The 22702-nt window shown below is 33.9% G+C and overlaps 1 protein-coding gene across 2 annotated transcripts in view; it reads left to right on the top strand.

Moving 5' to 3' along the window:
• Positions 1–22702, top strand: part of LOC122522050 (protein madd-4) — a 193642-nt gene that overhangs the window by 125229 nt on the left and 45711 nt on the right. For both annotated transcript variants that reach the window (XM_043642840.1, XM_043642839.1), the window contains exons 3-4: positions 12473–12525; positions 15146–15245. In XM_043642840.1, the coding sequence (XP_043498775.1) occupies positions 12473–12525; positions 15146–15245 (153 nt within the window). The remainder of the gene's footprint in view (positions 1–12472; positions 12526–15145; positions 15246–22702) is intronic.

The following is a 22702-nucleotide window of genomic DNA, read 5'->3' as shown; positions in this document are numbered from 1 at the left end:
TAATGAGATGTATATATTTAGTCGTTATTTGAATTCATTTTAAAAGTGAATTAGGAAAGTGTTTTTTATTTTTAATATTACAATAACATATAATTAAATAATTTGAAAAATAAGTTAGACAAGTTTGTACGTAATCGAGTATACAAACTTAGATGTAGGAACAGAGATGGAAAATGTTACGTGTACTTTAACGTGTCATTTTCATTTTCAAAAGTTTGTCATGCATATTGAAATAAGAAATAACATAACTAAGTATATACATATCTACGTATGTATATCAGAGAAGTTCGCATTGAATTTCTCAGTACAACTGTATATATCTGAAAATTAATATCGACCTTAGGGATCAAGGGTATTTGAGTAAAGAATAATTAAATTCTTAGAAATCCTATTTTTAAAAAGCTCATTCAACGTAATCGTTCTCTTCGACAAGCCTTTATTACGCGTTGTTATCATGTAACAACGCTGCTATTCGTATTTAATTAATAACAAAAAGAAACAGAAAGAAAAAGAAAACAGAAGGAAAAAGAAAGTAGAAAATGATATTTTCACATTTCATTCAACGAAAAGAAGATAATTAATCACTCACATGCTGCGCGCGTGCGCGCGCGCACACACAAAGAGATCAAAAAGGGATGTTTGAAAGTACATAGAAAGAGTCGATCGAAATCGTACGTTTATTGAGATCGTTTAATTAACTATTATATGCATTTACATTAATCACGATATTTGATATCGAACATACATGTTTATGTATATTATATATGTATTATATATATACGCAAGTAGGTATATACCTGTATATATACCTGTCTATAAATTTGACTCTCAATTAAATGGCCGATCAACCACAATACGATTACTTCGTCAATTATCGACCCATTAAGGATTTATTAGCTGCCTATTAATTTCACAATCAACATTAAATTCGATCCATAATTTTCATCATTAAAAAAAAAAAAAACATAAATTTGTTCTTCTTATTGTTTATCTTTTATTACAATACTTTTTTGAATATCACTTTTAACGACGTCGGCAAGTCCAACGTTTTTTTGTCTTCCCTCTCTTCCTACCCTTTTTTATCTCGTTTCCACAAAGATCCAGCAGCCCTTAGAATAACTTAACTCGTTTCGTTGAACAACAACCATAAAAATTTATAATATTCCAAAAGCACGGAATATTTGACAAGTGCCCCGTCGTGTTCTCCTTGGTCCCCCATGCTTAGGCAGAACTCTCTGATAAGACGGGAAGAAACATTAAAGAAGATGAACAGGCAAGAACTTGCTTCTCATTCATAATTCATGTCGCTAATTTTCGAAGGTTGCAAGCGTTAAGTTATTGCATTATCGCGTTAAATTCTTGAATAATTTTCATCCGACTAGCAAAAGTTTCGACAAGTCGCGAACGTTATTCGTTACGCACGCCAATGTACAACAGCTCTCTCTGTCTCTCTCTCTCTCTCTTTTTACTGTTTCTCTTTCTCTTTTTGTTTTTCATTTAAAAACGAGATAAAAATCTTGGCTTTTCAAATATTTCCGTTATTTGCGATTCGTTCGTTTAATTATTTCCGCTAACACGAAAAGCACAAACGTATAACCCACATACATACCTCACCCGCTCGCACACACACATAAATACACACACATATACATGCGTGCATGGATACATGTATATATATTTAGTATGTATACTACGTGGTTCTTTTATTTTCTATCCCACTCTATCCATCTACCAATCAATCTATCTCTTTCTCATTTATATACATCGAGCATTCGATAATTTTACCAATTGGAGGATCCACTAACGGATGGAATAATTGAAATTCTAGCCCAGATACGAGCGTCAATTGCTCGTACCGTATCTCTCTCTCTCTCTCTCTCTCTTTTCTACGTTTGTTAATTTAACACGATTGAAAAGCTCAACCCGAGCTTGCTTCGTTTACCTTTTCGGCTATCGCAAAATACAGCGTTGTTATCGGAATGACTATAATCTTTCTCTTTCTCTCTCTCTAATGCCCAAGAAAAAACTAGCCATTTTTTGTTATTCAAGATGTTTATCTCTTTCTTCCTTTTCTTTTTTTTTCTTTTTTCTTCTTCTTTTTTTTTTTTATTTGCAGAGTCAGTGGTTGGTAGTTTACTTCCGTGAATATAAGACTCAGCGTAAAAACTTCGTTTCAAACTCCCTGACAAAAATTGTCTTCTTTCTACTACCATCGTAAATTTCTTTCTTCGAAAAATTTCTACTTTCGTGTATGCAAATGTAAAGAAAATTTATTAGGTTAATATATTGAAAAATATATATATCATAAGCGTAGTTTTTATATGATCGATATCGATAATAAAACATTCAATTTATACTAATCATTTATTTTACAAAAATTAAAAATAATTGTAACGTATTTTATCAGGACACAAGGAAAAATTATCAGAAACCAATGTTTTTGTAAATAATAAAAAGAGGAAAAAAAAATAGAAACATGAAGTAGTATTAATAAGAGATCCTAATTGAGTAGTAGCATGAAAGTAAGGGATGGTTTACGTAATCAAACGAGAATCGTTGTGTCTTACAAAAGTTTCGCAATTTAGAACGGGTAATGTGACTGACGTGTAATAACTCCCATGCCACGTTCACGAGATGATTTCTACTCTTCCAACCTTTCAACTTTCAACGTGAATTCAACTTTACCGTACCATCCCCTTTATCGCACGTGTTTCCAACGAATTAACTCAGACCAATCGATTCCTTTGTCTTTTCTTCTTTCTTTTTGTCTTTTTTTTTTTACTTCCATCTCTCTCTCTTTCTCTCTCTTTCTCATCTCTGGAAGAAATATTTAATACTAATTAAAAAATTGTTTACAAAAATTAGAACATGTTACTTCGTAAAACGGGATATCAAATTTAATTAACAGAATTCCCTCTTTTTTTATTTTCTTTTTTTTTATTTATTTCCTTCCCCAATTTTATTTTTCATTAATTTTTTCGTATAATTCATCGAGGTAAATAAAAATAACCGTACCAACTCGAGAAATATATATGAACATTTCCAATTAATTTACCAACGAACTTTTACTTTCGAACAAACTCACACGAATTATGTAAAAAATATCCGATTAATTAATAAATATCAACCTTCAATACCAATGTTCATCCATAAAATCAAACCGAAAAAAGATGCGTTGATACGTGAACATTTCAAACGACTTTTCGAGCGGCAGTTTCGAATACGAATAACGACAAATAAACACCAATACCAATTACACGTAAAACGAGAATGACAAAAAATTGAACGAACGAACGAACGAGCGAGCGAATGAACGAACGAGCGAACGATTTAACGCGATACTAAATTAAGCTATTACGAAGGGGAAGGGAGAAATAAAAAGAAAATTGCAAAAATAATCATAGATATCAAGTGTAATCCCAATGTTAACAGTATCGAAATCGATTCGATATCAGGAACAAAACCCAATGAGAAAGATAAGCTTAGGGATTGGTGAAAAGGAGGAGGAGGAGGAGGAAGTCGTGGGCAGAGGGAAAGAGGGAAAAGAGGGAGAAGATCCCTTTTCATTTTATCACCCCATAAACCCTTTCAGTGAGGAATCATTTCGTATTAAACGTACGCTTGACTGAACAACACCACCTTCCTCACCCTTTTCTCATCAATCCCCCACCCCTTTTTTTACTCTCGCAAAGTCGTAAGGATCTAATGAAAATTTGTATTTAAATGGAAATGAACAACATTAAATAGGAAAACGACCAAACGTTTTCCGATCAACGCGAATAATTTTAACTTATGGTTTAATGTAAGTGTTTATTGTATTTTATTTTTTTTTTTTTTAAGGTGATAATTTGGTATTTTATTGGACAATTTGTTAAGGAGTTAACATAGGATTTTTAATATATATTCTATCTTGTATTTCGTATTTTAACAGTTATACGGTATTTGAAAGTAAAAAATGAAAAAAATGTATAATTAAGTAATAAGAGACTGGTTTAACAAGTATGTTAATATACGGGGGATTAATTAAACACACTGTGTGTTAAATGATAAAAAGAGAAAGAGAAATAAAGAAATACGAGTCGGATATTTTACATTTCTTTCCTTCGTTCTTCTTTATTTCATTATAATACCTAACCGTAAAAATGTAATACGAATCGGGTTAATTATATGGAATTTCATTTTTGTTAATACGAGATATCATAAATTACATTAAACATCAAGTGATATTTTTTTATTTGTTATTTGTTCGAAATATTTGTTTATTTACTCTAACGCAATGGTGCATAAATAATTTTTATCAAACAGAAAACGTTATTAACACTAGATTTACGGGTGTTTCGTTCATTATTTTTTAATGACTTAAAAACATTGTTTGAATGAAGGATTGAGTAGAGAAGAGGAATTAATATTTACGTATATTTCATTACGCAACTAAAAACCAATATATGTTTTTAAAAAATAATATTTAAGTTTTTTATATATAGTAATATAAAATTGTTAATGAGTCAAATTGGCTCAGTCCGTAAATCTAATATTAACGAGGATCGGTCGGAAAAAGTTTCGAGCCTCGACGAAACGCGCAAGCTGAAATAATTTTTGTAATATATTTGTATGATTTTGTCGTTAAAAAAAAAAAGAAAAAAAATAAACGCTCGGCTAGTTAATTTCATCGATCTTCTTTTTTACGAAAAACTTGCGAATTAAATTTTACGGTATAAAATGAATTTTCGATCGATAGAGGAGGGATGACTATATTTCAATATTATCGAGATTAGGATAACTTTTCTTATCGAATAACGAGAACGTTTAGTAACTAAGTAGCACGTAAAAGTAATGAGATAGTGTATCAGATTCGAGAACAATTTTGACAAGAATGATACTCGCGGGCGCAAGGCCCTTTTGTTCTCTTCGGATTACGTCGAGTTGTAATTCCGTTGAATAAAAAAAAAAAAAAAACTCGCAACAAAGCTCGCGAGAGGATACGTGAAAGGTTAAAAAGGAAAAACTAGAAAAAGACGAACGAAGAGGGTGAATAGAGTTGGCTCGAAAGTACGTATGTATGTATATCGAAGAGCCATTGTACCTTTACAATTGTTTTCCTGACTTTTCTATAGTTCCTACACGTATAATCTCGGAAAATGAAAAAGAAGATACGAGAAACGAAAGGGAAGAAAGATAGAGAAGGAAAAAGAAAAAGAAAATGTAAATTAGAGAGAAAGAGAGAAAGAGAGAGAGAGAGAGAGAGAGAGTAAGTAAGTAAGAAGGAAAGAAAAGGTTTAGAAAAGAAAAAAGAAAAAAAGATAAACGAAGAAAGAAAATGGACACACGAGTCCTCTCATCGGAGTTACATAAAAACTATAATTTATGCGGTTCCGCGAATCGCCCTACTTTTACTACCCTTTATTAAAGCTACAATAACGAGTTCTTCCGGTATTGTCTACTCGGTGGCAGCCTTTGAAAGAAACTCGTCGATAAAAACAAACGATACTTTTCTTTTTTTTTTTTTTACATTTTCTTTTCTTAATCTTTCCCTTTTAATACCCCCCTTTTTATTTTGTGTTACCTCGTCCCACTTTCCACTCCATCCTGTTTTCTTTTTCAACATTATCCCTTTCTCGTGTCAGTAGAATTTTTCTCTCTTTCGTTGTGGCTAAAATTGGATATTGGCGAATGAAATTTAAGTACGATTTAAAATAATCATTATATTATTTTATTATAAAATGTGTGTGTGTGTGTGTTTGTGTGTGAAAAAGTTATAATTCGTTCAACTTTAATCTAGATGAAATTTATGTTATCATTGTTTTATTAATTTTTAATTAATAATATTATCAATTAGTTGATCAGTATTTGCATTAAAATAAACAAACGTAACTCGAAAGTAATTTTAATACGACTGTGTGCACCTGTTTTATTTATAAATTCAACAAAATATTCGTTCGTGTTAAAAATTTATTTTTACAAAAATAATACTTGCTCAAGTAAATAAGATACGCTATTATTTTATGTTTTATTACAAAAGAAAATATGTAAAACGAAGATCACTGTAAATAATTATAAATTTGATAATAATTTCACATTGGACGTGTGTTAATAATTTCTCGAGAAAGTAATTTAGCATTCACCCCGATCGTTCTATAAAGAGAAAAAAGAGGCAGCTCGATAAAATAATCATATCGAAGAAGTAACAAGGATGTGACATTAAACGGAGTGCTATTCTAGATCTAAGATTTTCTAAAAAAAGGCAAGCCTGGAAAGATGATCATTTGAAATGCGTTTAACCAGACGTCGCGGCAGATAGAAAGAGAAGAAAAAGAAAAAACAGAAAGAATGTGAGAAAGAAAGAAAGAGGGTGCGATAGTCTCGTCTAAGATCGGTATCTACAAACCATTCCAGAGTGTGCCGGTCCAGGGGTTTCCATTAGTACCGGTAAAATAAAACTAAGATAGAAAAAGATAAAAAAGAAAGGGAAAAAGAGAGATCGAGGAGTGGGGATTGGCGGGGTCTTGGGGGTAGACGATTTCTCACCTTCGACTGCCGCTGTCAATAATTTGGGAGTCTAATGTTCCTTTTCCTGGCGTGGAACGTGGTGCCAACATTTCGGCTGTCCAAACTATAGAAGAAAAAAGGAAGAAAGTAAAAAGTAAAAAGGGCAGAGGTTTGAAGGTAAGGATAGAGAATGTAAGGTGGGGGTAAGTTTAGGATTGTGAAAGGGGAGTGGGATTCAACATCGAAAGAAGGAACCGTAGAAGGGAAACAAATTGACATCGACACAAGAATGAAAGAATCTTATGGTTGTGTAGTAAGTATGGTTGGTATGTGGTGAAAGGAAGGAAGGAAGGAAGGAAGGAAGGGTAAGGGAAAACGTTTGAATAATGCAAATGTTCAAGGATCACGTTTAAAAGTCCGATCATCTTTCAGCCCAATGGCGTTACTTTTTTTTCTTTTTTTTTTTGTTCTTCTTTGACAGATCATCATCTTTTGTGTCGTTTGAAAAATCGAAACGCAATGAGTAAGCTTATGGGAGTGCATGTTATTATCGATGATTATCTATTTCAAATTTAAACTTTGTATTTAAATCGATAGAACGAATGAGAGAGAAAGAAATATATTTCTTTTGTAATTTATAATCGTGCGACAATGGTGGTCGTTAATTTAGGATAACAAAGGCGGGATTTTCAAAATCCGATTCGGGGTCGACGATTAAAAGTAATTGTATGCCGAGCCGACTCGATAAAGAAGGAAGTTCCTTTAAGGAAGTTATTATCTACGAAAGGCGCGTTCTTCTTTCTCTCTCTCTCTCTCTCTCTCTCACTTTCTCTTCTCGAGAGCTTTGCCCGTTTTTAATTTGCATCTCTTAAGAAAGAAATAAAAAAAGAAAAACGTAAGAAAAAAGAAAGAGAAAGAGAAATCTTTACTGACGATCGGCTTTCTGTGTTAGAGTTGATGATGGTTATAGTGGCGTGGGGGTGAGGATGAGTATTGTTCAGAATGGGTTCAGATCAAAAATTAAAGAAAAAGAAAAAGGAAAACACAGAAATATATAATAAGAGAAAAATAGAGAGAGAAAAATAGAGAGAGAAAAAAGGGAAAGGAAGGAAAAAGGGCTTGAAGTTATATTAGTGTTATCAAATAACGCCCTTCGTCGAGTGGTCCAGACGTTTCAGAGATTCCAAGTGAAATTCCGAAAGATTTATTTCCACAGCTTATTTCTTATCCCATCGCTCGAGACGTCCTAACTCTCCCCTTCCCCCTGCCCCTCCCATTCTCTCTCTCTCTCTGTGTCTTTCTAATCCTATTACGTGCTCCTTTAATCTGCCTCGATGCTCGTTTATCGTCATCTCCGAGAGAGAGAAACAGAGAGAGAAAGAAAGAAGGAAAGAAACCAGATAAATTCAGGTTCACGACGAGAATCATTCCATGAACGATTAAAATCATTCGCATCCGGGAAACGGGACGGTGTGTAATTTGGAATAGTCATCGCTCCGATTTAAAAACCCATAAAAAGAGAGAGAGAGAGGGAAAGGGAAATTAGAAGAATAAAAAAAATCTCTCGGATAATCCTCACAAGATTTGGCAATTATAGTAAATCGTATATCGAATAGTATTACAGTCCCATGATTTCTCGCGTTTCGATACCTCGAATCTCTCTATCTTTCTTGTTCTCTCTCTTACTTATTGTTTTTTTTCTTTAATCCTCATCCATCGTGTTTCGCGAGTAACGCGAAATTGCTCTTCGGAATGAAGCGAGACACGTTCATTATCCAATGTTTCGAAGTAAGAGAAGAAAGAGAATGAAGAACGAAAGAAAGAAAGATAGAAAGTAAGGAGGAGAGAAGGAGAATTAGATGAAAGGGTGAGAGGGTGATTGACACGCATCGGCAACCCCGATTCGCTCGATTTCGTGAACCCTCAAACCACCCTTTTCTCACCCCTGGATTGGCAAGACCTCGACTTCGAAGATGTTCGAGAGAGGGAAGGCTCGAGAATTAGTGAGAAGAAGCATGAAAGGAGCGCTCCAAGAGTCTCACCCTTTAACAGAAAGAGAGAGAAAGCTGGAAACGGAGAAAAAGAGAGAGAAAGAGAGAGAGAGAGAAGGTGAGAAAACCGTCGAAGGCGCTTCGCTGGAGTTTGAATAATGCAGACTCGTAAGGCCGCTTAAAAGTGATCGGGCCACCGAAGCACCCCTACTACGTGCTCTTATTCTCTCTCTCTCTCTCTCTCTCTCTCTCTCCCTCCCTCTCTTTCATCCTTCCTTATTTCTCTCTCACATCATCCCCACAACTTGCAATCCCACTTTCGTGTGCCGTCTAAGAGAACGAACTAAGATTGATTTTAGATTGGGTGGGAATTGGGAATAGCTGGCCCGTTACACACTCTCTCTCTCTCTCTCTCTCTCCCTCTTTCTCACTCTCTCACTCACAAACATACATCTCGATTTCACTTATATATATATGTATATATACTTGTACTTTAGAAGATTTCTCCAACCCTCTGAGTATGGATTCTTATACTTGTGTATATGTGTGCCTGTGTGACTACCTTTAGGTAGTCGTGTTCGTATTCAATCTATTTTTTCTTTCTTTCTTCCTTTTTCTCTTTCTTTCTCTTTCTTTCTCTCTCCTTTTTTACACATGTACTGGACATTCTTCTACAATTCTCTATATCGGAAAATGTGTGATAACGTTATTCCTTCCATTTAATTTCTTCTACGAGAATAAGTGAAAAGCACAGTTCGATTGAATTATTTCCGAGCTTTTTTACGAGAATTTCTTCTTCGTATTTTTTATTAATCGACTATTAAGGTGTTAAAAAGAGTGTTATAGAAAAATAAATATTTCACGAACAAATCAAATGCTTATCAATTTTCTATTGAATTTATTTCTTCCGCAAAGGGATGAACGAAAAGCACAAATACCAATGAACGTTTGCGACTCTTATCATAATAATTTATTATTTGTTTTTTTTACTAATCGATTATGGAAGAGTTAGAAAAAGATAAATATTGCGCGAATAAATCGAATGATTACCAATTTTTTATCTATATTTGTATCTTCCGCTAAAGAATGAACGAGAAGCCCCCAAGTTGAAAAAAAATATTTTCGGGACTCTTTACCCGATGATTTATTTTGTTCTTTTTTTTTCTTTTTTTACTTATTGATTATTAGAAAGTGAGGAAATGAGAGAGAGAGAGAGATAGGGATAGCACGAAACACAAGTATCTAAAGGCCCACTCACTACTAGTCGTGACTATATAGGACGCAACGAAAAGCCGCATTGCGGAATGAGAGATCGCCGATAGTGTCGGATAACTCTCTTACTTCTTTTACTACTCTCGTACTATCATCCCCCACTCTTAAACCACCTACCTAACTACCCATCTCCTCCTCCTCTTCCTCCTCCTCCACTACCACCCCTTCCACCCCCTTCTCTCTTCATCGAGCCAACATTTCTTTGCCAATTTCCGAGAGACGCCACTCCGGATGTCGACGCCATTCTCTTACTCTCTCACTTTTACATTCACATTCGCACACATATATACGCACACAAATATACACACGCACGCAACACACGGGAAAAACTTACGAATTTCTATATTTTTTTGTTTTTTTTTTCTTTTTTCTTTTCGTAATAAAACTTCTCCAATTTTTTTCTCTTTTTTTTTTTTTAAATTAAAATTTAAGATTCCAAAATCGCGATTGACTTTATTATTTTACGAGTAAACAATGAAATCGTCGTACGCTTTTTCTAAGTTTTTTAATTCCAAATATTTAGAAGAAAATTACTGGAATCTAACGAGAAAGTAAAGAACTTATACAATTTATTTTGGAATTAATACGCATGTAATGAGAAAAAAAAGATTTTGTGTTTGACGTTAAGTTGACGGGTAGTCAGTTCAAGTTCTCGGGAGGAAGTTGTATAAAAAACAAGTGTAAAAAAGAAAAAGAAATTAGGGAAAGAAAAAAAAGGGTAGGGGTAAGGGGTAGTACGAAAAGAAATGGAAAGAGAGGGAAGATGGCTCGTAGAAAAACTTTTGCATGTCGACAATGCTCTCGCACATCGACATGTGTATGTATATATGTGTATCTATAGAGAAAGAGAAAGAAAGTAAAAGAGAGAGAGAGAAAGAGAGAGAGAGAGAGAAAATAGGGAGTGCAGACACCAAAACACCGCATTGCGGGGTCTCTTTTGGAAGCTTTTCGTTGGTCCACCTATGTCAATTTGCTATCGATGAATAGATACGCGTGTATACGAACGCGTAACTATATATGCCATACAATAGAAAAAATATGGTCGAGTCTATATCAAATAGCTATTCGTTATATACCACTTTTAGCTTCACTTCTTTTTTTGTTTTTTTTGTTTTTTTTTTTTTTTCTATTTTTTTTTCTTCTTTTGTTTTTGCTTTTGTCTTGATCGCCGGAGCCATAAACAAAGAGAGAAAGAGAGAGAGAGAGAGAGAGAGAGAAAAAAAATGTCCGATTAAAAAATATTTGATTTCGATATTTTTACTCTTTGAAGTATTTCCAGTTACCGAATAAAACTAATAAACGAATGGATCTTATAATTCTTAAACAAATCGTATCCCCTTTTTTCTACTCGATTTTGTTTATTTTTTTTTACCATTAAATTTATCTCAAGAAATATCAAAAAATGTAACAACTTCTCAAGGATAAAAAGTAAAAAATGTAGAATTTAATTTTCAATTCGAAATGAATGATCATTCAACGAAGGCTGCGATTTCGATCAATTTAATTATTATTTTTACCGGGACTTATTTTTACAATTGTCCTTACTATTTCCGATAGGTACATTCGTTTGTCAGATAGAAAAAAGGATAGCAGGTGGAGCATAGAACCAGTCGTTATTCTTAAAATCGATGCGCCAATCATTTTCTATGACTATCGTTGGCCGCGTTCGTCTCGGGAATTATTCATCGAGCAGCATCAGAATGCGGTGAGCTGCGGAATCACGTTAAAAGCTTTCTGACTCTTCTCTTTCTCTTTCTCTCTCTCTTTCTCTTTCTCTCTCTATCCTCCTCTCGTTCCTATCCATCTTCTCGGTTGTAATCCCGCATTCTCGCGTTGAAAAGCACACGCGGACAAAAAACCCGGCTGGAAAGAGCGAGAAAGAAAGAAGGAAAGTAAAAGATAGAGAAAGTAAGAGAAAAAGCGAGAGAAATAGATAGAGAAAATGTAGAGGAGGAAGGAAGGGTAGGAAGGGGTTAGTGGATGGAAAAGCAACGAAGGAATAGGACCGAAGAGCAGGAAGGAGCACCTCGGAAATAAATTTAACGGAGAAGTTCATGGAAAGTGCCGGTGGCTGTTAGCTGCCTGTAACGCACTCTTTTCCTCCCCCTCCCTCCCCCTCCGCCGTTTCTTTTTATCCTTTCATTCTCGATCACTCTATCTTCCTTTTTCTTTTTTTTCTTTTTTTTTTGGCTCCCTTTGTTTTCTTTCTGCGATGAGATAGCGCACTAATAATAAAAAAAAAGTATTAATTATTCGACTTGTTACTTTTTTAATAGAGTAATTTTTTTTTTTAACCTATATTTTAATATTCTTCGCAAAAATCCTACTCGTTCAAATAATTGTCATTGACACCGTATTTTGTTCAAATTTTATTAGAGGTATCATTTGCGTAAAAATAATTTGTAAAATTAGGTATAAATATTAGATACTCGAGTAAAAGTTAATTTCTTTAACTATATATATATAGTTAATTTCGTTTGTTCTTAGGAAAAATTAAATCGTATGAACATTTTTGACAATGTATACAACAAATATATTTTAAAATAATTGAAACAAGGAATAAAACAGTATCTCCAAAATACGTCCGAATAAGAACGTCACATAATATGTCAGATCGTTGCATTTGTCACTTATAAAATGTCAAGAATTTAAAAAAAAAACCGCAGTTGTCATTTCGTGGTGAATTATAAATTTATCCTTTGTTCTTCTATTTCCTGTTACAGAAAATTACGTGGGGAGAATGGTCGCCCTGGTCGAAGTGGTCGCAGTGTTCCAAGTAAGTCAAGAAACGATCGATAATCATTTCCACTTTGCATCGTGTTCTTCTTCCTATCGTATCGTTTTGTCGAAATAAAAAAAAAATAAAAATAACCAAAGAATAAAAAGAAAAAAAAAAGATCAGAAGAAAAATATTCAGAAGAAAAAAATTGTAAGATTATTAGGTAAAAATAAAATTTCCTTAAGAAAACGTTACGTAAGCACATCCATAGATACGATTCGAAATTTGATAAAGTAAAATTCTCGCATGCTTAACTACCGCTTCTTCTGATATTACATCCGGTACTTTATCAAGGTGTAAAGATTATCGTCCGACAGATCGGAACTTTCGTGACCCGAACGTATTTCGAAACTGCTGTATCTTCGCGCTTCGTCATTTTCTAATAATTAATTCCAAAATTATTCTCACTAACCGAATGATGATACACACTTTCACACTTTCCTTCTTTTTCTCTCTGTTGGACTTTTCAATTGTTTCGGTTTTTTTTTTTTTATAATAATAAATAGAAACAAAGGGGAAAATTAAAAGTCGATTAAAATCCAGTCGAAATTGTATGCACTACGTTGATGAAATATATATATATATATACACCTATGTATTTTCGCGTTTTCATACTGAAATAACAATCAATATATAGGATCTGTCGAAAATGTCGTTGATAACGCGAACTAAACGTAAATACACGTACTGTGATGCATGTAGTTGGGTATGCAGGGTTGAACGTGGGGTTCTTTTTTCCATCCTATTTTATTTTTCTATGTTTTCTATTTGTTTCCTTTTCTTCTTTATTTATTTTTCCAACGTTCCATGTAAAAAAGATTATTATCGGGGATAGAACATACGATAGCCATCGATCTATATCGATATTAAATCGAAAAGCTAAAAATAATCTTAACGCTCGGTGATCATAGTTTGAAACTCGAACGGGACAGATCAATCCTTGTTTTTCCTCAAACCGTCACAGAATTAGATTCAACTGACTATACGGTGTTGCATGCATGTACATATACACATATATATGTATAAATACTTGAAAAGCATTGGTTTATATAACACTCTCTTAACCAAATATTCACGAACAAGTATTAAAACTTTCCACGTTTATTTTCAATTTCAACTTCAGATCGTCGACCGGACACGAAACTATAAACCAAATATAATACTTACTTTTCGAAAATCCAATAATAAAACATATTCGAATACATTATACCTAAGTATTAATATTACCATCGGATTATTCGCAAAATGAATAACGAATCGGAATAATTATCAATGATTATGTCAATTTTGCATTTGATTTCTTTAGAACGACATATTGGATGATGCATACGAAAATATATCATTATGTTTAAAAGAAAAAAAAAACAAAAGTTGACCTTTATATGCTCAACGCGTATCAACCTGCAAAATAAATTTATTAACGTGGGATTACGTCAATCTTAAAATAAAAGTAACTTTGACCCGACACATATTTTTTCCTATTGCTACTAATAGCAATCGAGCTATAAAAGTGATGGCCTGTTTTAAATACCTCACCGTGTATATTATATCAGATTATTGAGTTTACTCTTATTTAACGATCGAAGAAGCATGAAAAGAACTAACGCTCTTATGGATACACCTATCAGAAATCGTTAGATCGACGTCACACATTAACACACTACACATTAATATACACACACACTAGCACACTAATATACACGCACACGTGAGAAAGATGAACTTTCATTCATCGATTGTTACAACGAAAGGTCGCACCACTTTATTAACCAACGATGCATCTCCCCCTCCCTCTCTCTCTTTCTCTCTTATAGACATTCTTTATCCGCGTGACCTAATCTCACGTTTTTCCAAGGCTGGGAACATTTTCGTGAACGAACAAGCTTCGACGATACCCCATAGGAATGTTAAACGTTTCGGAACTCATTTTGGCTGAAAGAGAAATTGCCAAGTTATCCTCCCCCTCCCTTCCTCTCCCTACTTTGCCCCGTTCACACAACCTTTTACAACCCCCAACCCACCACCACGTCCCGCACAAATCTCCTGTTTGTTTTTCAGTTAACTCGACGGAATTGGCGTAAACCGCGAGAGTTAGTAATTTATGATGCTTACAAGTTGTTCACGAGTCCTGTTCGACCAACTGGAAAGGAAAAGTAAAAAGAAAAAAAAAAAGAAAAACCTTAACTTATTGAGTATGATCTATGACGCCTACGCTATTGCCATCTTTTGTAGTTACCGACTTGGAGTTTAGTCGTTTTATTTTTTTCTTCTTTCTTTCTTCCTTTTTCTTTGCTTAACTGTAAATCCTTTTCTCTTGGCGATCGGTACCGTTTATTTTTTTCTTTCACGTGGGTTTTCTCACAATTATTCTGTTTTAACACGTGTTTCTTCATTTTTGTTTATTCTTTTTTGTTTTTTCAATAAATAAATATCGTATAATTATATATTATAATAAAAATATTATTACAAGCAAAACATATAATATTACTAATTTGTTAACGTCATAAAATACGTCAGACTGTATTTCATAATTTAAATTGTATTAGAATATTTATAAAATAAAAAGATACAAAACCTATGTAAATTTTATTCTAATCGTGTGAATTTATTTTTACAGAAGTTGCGGTGGTGGAATATCGAAGCAGCAACGAAGATGTAGGCGGAAACCTTGCAAGGGAAGACCTTGGAGTACCAAATACAAAGTCTGCAATTCTCAGGTAACACATCCCCTTTCGCATACGCATACGCGCATACTTACGTTTCGTATGTTTTTCGAAAGAACAAAAAAAGAAAGAAAATATCGAAATATTTAACGAATATCCAAGAAAATCTGACAAATGAATTCCAGGAATAAAAGTTTAACCGAAATATTATTTATTTATGCAAGAATACATAAATCCGGAAACAAGATTGAGGTTTTAACCGAATCACGGCTTTCTAGCATTGTTGTTATTGTTGTTGTTGTTTGTTATCGTCAGTGTTATTATTATTACTGTTGTTATAACTATATTTCTATATATAAATGTATAACAACCGTGAGGGAATCCACGAAGCAATTGAATTATCAGGGGAAGAGTAACAGACTGACGAAACAATTCTCACTTCGATGAAACATATGCATCGGGACACACGAGCGATGGTTCTAACGATCGAGAGAAGGCGAACCACCACCACCACCACCCCACCACTAACACTAACACTAACACCAGTATCAACACCAGTAAAACCAGCACCGCCAGCAGCAGCAGCAACAACGAGAGCAGGAAATTCGTGGTTCGTGCAAACAACGAAACGAAGTTAACTCTGTCATTTAACTCGCAACTTTCCAAGTTCTGTTCGTCGTTTCCACGACGATACGCCACCGTGGCCTCGATTCTATTCGTTCGAGAAATAAAGAAGAAGATAGAGTGAGATATAGAGAGAGAAACAGAAAGAGAAAGAGAGAGAGAGAGACATAACACTTGGTTTCTTTTCTCTTAACAACGATCGTTTTAGCATCGTCGATTGTTCTTGTTACTAATGTTTCTCTTTCTCTTTCTCTACAGATAGAAATTAGCATTAGAACGGATTTTCTTCACTGAAATGGGCACATTCGAGAATCGTCAGAAAATACGAGTCCTATTCTATAAAGTAGAACAATATACCTAGTTTTGATAAGAACGAACGGAAATTAATCATCTTTAACTCTGACGTGAACAAACATGCACACGTATATATAACGATCTATCGAATAAGTTAATATGACATAGGAGTTTGATAGAAAAACAAAGAAAGTTCGTCGTCATTGATGCGTAAGGTTCATTCGTTCGTAGGCACGTTAGCTAGTCAGTTGATTTATACTTATGCTTTGATTATGACGTATGTATAACGATAGGGTTAGAGAACGGAAGAAAATTGAGATAGGTGGGGGTAAAGGATTGAGAGAAAAAGGGGTTGAGAAGACGGAGGTAGACGCAAAAAGAAAGAGAGAGAGAGAGAAAGAGAGTTCGGGCATGCATGCATGCTTGCATGCAGGAACGTGCTCGACGATGCAAGCTCGTGGAAATACACAGACGCTCTGCGGATAGTCGAGCATAACCGAGGCTAACATCGAGATGCGCCGCTCGACCTGACCCACATTCGAATCTAGGACAGAGACTTTTCGGGATGAGAGAAGACCGAACTAGCAGCATCCGCATTCGTACCCGCACAACCCACCACTAGTATTACCATCATCATCACTAGGACTACTAGGAACTAGGTACTATTACCAATACCAGTATAATATCACCATTATGTCAGTGCCATCGTCACCCCAGTAGGGTTACAAACTTCAACCCTAGTAAAAGGGATCGAAAGCCACGTCGTGGTGGTACGCCGAGGGCGAACGTCTCTCATTGATATTTCTGCCAACTCGATATATATCTACTGCAGAGATGGTAGGGGTAGTTACTACCATCCCTCAAATACGTTTCCATTCGTTTTCGAATAGAGCTCCAGCAATATCGCATTGTCTCGATCCGCGTTCTCATAATACCGAATATGGAACAATTCGATCTGCTGAAAAGGAGACAAACCCGGATAAGTAGAACATCCGCTGAGTAAATACGGCATCTGTTTTATCTCGAATTTGCATTTGATAGCTTTAAACAATATCTAACTTTTTTTTCTCATTTATGTGGAAATAGGAACTGAAAAATCATCTCTTTTTTAAAGGATGAATTTATCAACTTTTATTGTTAGTTAATCTAACAATAAAAGTTATCGAGATTGGTTTTGAATGTTGGATTAATCCGAGAAAATTTTTCTTTTTTTTTTTCTTGCAATATTTTACTCATTAGGATTTTCAAATAATTTTGTTATGATATCATATTCAATCTAATCAACGAACGATCAGTCAAAACTCAACGCGACTTTTCGTAAACAACACGTGACCACTATTCAAATAGTTTACGAGTCCTGCTAACGTTTTTCTCTCTAACGTCTTTTTCTCTTTTTTCCTCTTATTTCTTAGTCTCACATCCGATCGATTTGATTTATTATCCAGACTACCAGGCAACATTTTCTCTTCTACTTCTCTCCCCCTACCCTTGACGTATCTCAACAAAGCAAACTCAAGGAGAAGGGCAATCGAGCAAAAAGAAATCTCAAACTTCTTAACGCTTTCTTGATTTACAGAAGCTCGAAGACACGTGTATCGGTTTATTGATCTTTCCCTTCCAACCCCTTACCCTAACCAGTCTCCGTGCACACTCATTAAATATATATATATGCTTATAAATGTAACTGTGGATTAACTAAGTCCATGAATTGAAAAAAAGATTTATTTTATAATTAATTTAATATAACAATTATTTATCCTATAAAAAGAATCACTAATTTCTTAACAGTAATTTCTTAAATAATTCTAAACAAAATATTGGAAATTAATAACAGATTACTTAACGCCATTAAAAAAGAAAAATAAAATACAAAATATAAAAAAATTCTTGAGCACAGAAATATATATAAATATATATATATATGTCTCAAATTATTTCCAAATTATAATCTCGCAAATCAATATAAAAATCTTTACCCTGATATTATTTATCGAAGTAATAGATATCATAGATATTTACTTAGTAACTATGTACATACATATACGGTTCCCGTATACACAATACTCTTTACGAAAGATGGTCCTTTGGGTACGTGCTACTGTGGACAATAATTTAACCATAGAACGATAAATTTAACGTTAAAATCCAACTGGAAGGGATTTACGTTCATGGTATAGCGGATGTTCTCGCTCTACGCCCTACCACCCTCATCCCTACTCTTCCCCCTTTTAACTATATCTTCGTCCTTGCTTCTCATTCTTGCCTAAACCATCCTCACCCTCCTCGCCTTCCCCTTTCTTTCACCTTCCCCTCTCTTTCTATTTCTCTCTCTCTCACTCTCACTCTCTCTCTCTCTCTCTCTCTTTCTGTCTATCTTTCTATCTACCTGTCTGTCTATCCTTCTCTTTCTTTCTTTCTTCAACATATGCAAAGCTTTACAGTGTTACTCTCCACTCACGTATTCGCGGACAAAGGGATTGTAAATTGTCAGCTCGTTATAAACGAAGAATAATAGCGAAGTTGCGACACGCCTCTCTCGCAAACCAATTCTCGACTATTCGTTTCGCACATTTTTATTTATTTTTTTTTCCTTCTCTTTTCTTTTTCTTTTTTTTACAACCTACCCTTTCCGTTTGTAGCAATGGGAGAAAAAAAAGTTCATTAACGCGTCTACTTGGAGACGAAAATTCGTCCGGTCTATTTATTTATTTATTTTTTTATTCTTGCTTTCTCGCTCGTTGTACTCAAAACGGTACAGTACTACTGGAATTTAAGTTACCCGAATTATTTTTTCTTTTTTTCTCTTCTTTTTCTCATACTCTTGTATATCAAGTTTTTAAAATGATTTTTAACATAGAAATTCGAGACGCGAGTGATTTTTACTCTTTTTTTCGTAAAAAAGAAAAAATAAAGGGAAGAAAAAAGATGGTGGGATAAAACAAAAAAAGAAAGAATCTTGAAACTTGCCGTCCCTAGGAGAGAAGAACGTTTCGTTTGCTCTCATTTTTTCATAACAAGACTCGACTTCGTTCACGATTTCTCCCCCCCCCCTCCTACTCCTGTTCTCCTTTGCGTATGTGCATATACGTAGGAACGAACGAACGAACCGTTTCATTCGTGATTTGCTTAACAAATTTCCTCTAGTAGTATTTCACTTGGTTTCCTCTATACTACAATTTTTCATAAAAAAGATCTACTTCATATATATATATCTGCATATAATTAAACAAAATCCATCAAAAATCTGAATATAACAATTTTGAAATAAAATCAAAATAATAATATATATATATATATACGATACTAGGAATAATTATTATTAACTCAATCATATATAAAAAAAAATATATATATATATTTAAACATACTGATCGTGTATTTAATAAAAAACCGACAATTAAAAACTCTTGTCAAAAAATAAAAATGTATATAAAAATAATACGACACGGGGGTAGGAGAAGTATAATAAATATTAGTCGATATCGATTTCCTTTTATCTATCTTACCTTTCTAAAAAAAAAAAACAAACAAAAGAACCAAAAAAAGAAAAGATATCGATATTACGATCGTAGACAATAAGGAAAAAGGGGTGCAACGAACCATTTCAGTTCGAAGATAGCAGTTCGTCGTCGAGGTAGTCAGTAAATCCAGTATCGCAGATTCCACGCGAGATCCTTGCAACTTTAGGGTTGGTGGTAGGAGAGAATCGGAACGTGAGAGTTAGCAAAGAGAAGAGGATAGATAAAAGGAGAGAAAGAAAACAAAAAGTAAGGTAAGAGAGAGAGAGATAGGTAGAGGAAAGGGAAGAATCACGGGAAATGAAATGAGCGGCAAGAAAAGGGAACACAACGCCATTAGCATAACGAAACGGGGAGGCGTGCAGTGAATCCAGATTCCGTTTTCTCTCTCTCTCTCTCTCCTGCTCTCTTTTTCTATTCTTGTCCTTTCACCTATTCTTTGTCTCTCGCTTCACTTTGTCCTTTCCCTCCCTCCCTCTCTTTCTCTCTCTCTCTATATATATATATTTCTTTTTCTTTCTTTCTTTCTAACTCTTTGTCTGTTTCCTCGGTCTCTTTCTATCTTGTAGATTTTCAGTGCACTCTGTTAACACTGGTAATGGTTCAGTGTGTATTTCACGAAGTGCGGCGACCGGCTGTTCCCTTCCATTTTCCTCTCAGAGAAAACAGAGGAAATTCATTTGCGAGAGCTGCTACGAAAATTTCACCGTGGTAGCCGCGATAAAGCTTTACCGGGACGCGCGCTTCGTTTCGTATTCTCATACCTTCTCTCTTTCTTTCTTTCTTTCTCTCTCTCTTTACTCGTAAGGCATACACATCCTCATCCTCTTCTTCTTCCTCCTCCTCCACCTTCTCCTCTTCATTCTCCACCTTCTTCAACTCCACCCCCGCCGACTCGTGTGCATGCCGCCTTCCGGCCGATATAAAGCCTCTCTAGAACGTTTTACGACGACAAAAGGACGTTTTCGGGCACGTCGCTTTCCTTTGTCGTTCTTCTTTGTATATATATATGTTTCTCTTTTTCTTTCTATGTTTCACACTTTCAAAGAGAGATCTCGACTTTGCTAGAAATTTGCGAAACTCGATCGTTAAGGTATTTGCGAATCTCAAACATTTGCTTTTTTTTTAAGTAGTCTTCTTAATTCATTTAATGAAAATAAGAAAATTCAGATTTTTTTTTCTCTCTCTTTTTATGTAATCTGTTTGTACATTTTTTTATTAGCTAACGTTTTATCGTACAACTATTTGCTTTCTTAAAATGAACGATATACATTGGTAATTAAATATTTGTTATGTTATATAAATGTTTATTATATTATTATAGTAATTAATACAAAAACTATCATTATTCTTTTTTACAATTCGTATGAAAGTTTGAAAATTGAATTATTAATGATGATTGTATATGTAATATATTCTTACAGCAAAAATATCGCTTGTGATACAATCCTACTCATATTTTAATTAATTTAAGATTATTTTTTATATCGAAAAAAATATTCACCCATACTTACAATTCATTTAATAAGAGTACTAATCAAATAAAAAAAAAGTAGATTTTAATATTTATTAAGTACTCGTCATAAGCCCCATAAAACGATAAAATTTAAATAAAAAACACATTTCGTTTCGTATTAGAAAGAAAAGTTTTATATAATCTACTGCACAATGTTTTTTTTCGTTCCTTTAATATATTATTTCGTAGATTTTATGGCAAGAAAACTCGCGAAAATGCTCAGTAAGTTCGAATAATTTAAAGCCGACAAGGCCTACCCTTAAATTGTTCTAAGCTTCTTACAGGTTACACGTAGGATTAAAATTTCAAAGTTACATGAATACCTACACTTTCTTCTTACCTTAGAGATGATTTTTATACTTTGATGTTATTCAGAAATATATATATATATATATGTTACGGTCAATGTACAGCATCCAGGCATTTTATAGATTTCCCGATCTTCAGTTGGCTACATTTAGACCACGAGGGAGGGGGAAAGTCTTTCTATTCTCGTGTAAGTGAAACAAACCATGGAAATTTACAAATGTGTTCACGATGTACTTAACAAGTTCGATTAATCTTTAAAATATGCTTCAGTGGGGTGTGCTTAGAGCATCCGGGAAAAGGTACAGTGATTTTATGAAGAAAAACAGCTAAGCTCTTAATAAAAATCAAATACCACGCTAATCTTTATGGTAATAGAATAACAGTATAATATATTTTCAATTATTAATAACAGAATTTGTATTTTTTTTTCTATATTAGGAACAACGTTTCTCTCCACAAATGTTGTCAAAATTTATGAAATTTAGATTATTATATTTGTCATAAATATAATATAACAAAAATATGACATATGAAAAAAAATGATGAAATTTATTACATTATAATACTCTTTGTAAATAAAAAATAATAGAAATTATGAAATAAGAAAGAATTATGTAACAATAAAATATAATTGTGAAATGTATAAGATTATGGTATATCTCGTAAATCAAAGATAAAAGAAACTGTCGCAAGAAAATAAAGAATCTTTGGCAATAGTTCGTTTCTGGGTTCTTGTATATCAAAAGCGATGGTAATAAAGTTCTTAAATGGATCTCTCGAGCGTGAATAGTCATGATAATGTACCCACATACATAGATACATACATACCAAAGAAGAGCAAGTACATTCATTTCAACAGCAGTTATAGTAGTTTCGAATAGCATTTTCAGACTGCGATAAGTCTCGAAGTGTTCTTTTTTTTTCTCATATATGACATGTCGTAAAAAGTAATAAAAACTATTCGAAGATAGAAATCGGATAATGTTAGTTCGATTGATCGATTTTATCGATGTCACGTGACAATATTTTTGGGATTTAAAAAAAAAAAATAAAAAGAAAATAAAGGAACAGAAATCGAAGAAGTAGAAGAAGAAGAAAAAAAATTAGATTTTCATTGAATAACGAAACGTGTATCTGTGTGAAGAGGGGGGGAAGAGGAGGGATCGAGGAGGGGTTCAATAACCTCGCTGGTTACAAGAACAATAAACTAGTAGGGGAACTCCATTGGATGCAAGACGAGGTGCAATAAA

This window comes from Polistes fuscatus, unplaced genomic scaffold (assembly GCF_010416935.1).
Source record: "Polistes fuscatus isolate 324 unplaced genomic scaffold, CU_Pfus_HIC Scaffold5, whole genome shotgun sequence".
Lineage (NCBI taxonomy): Eukaryota > Metazoa > Arthropoda > Insecta > Hymenoptera > Vespidae > Polistes > Polistes fuscatus.
The sequence above is the reverse complement of the archived record's forward strand: the minus strand, read 5'-3'. Positions and strand labels throughout refer to the sequence as shown.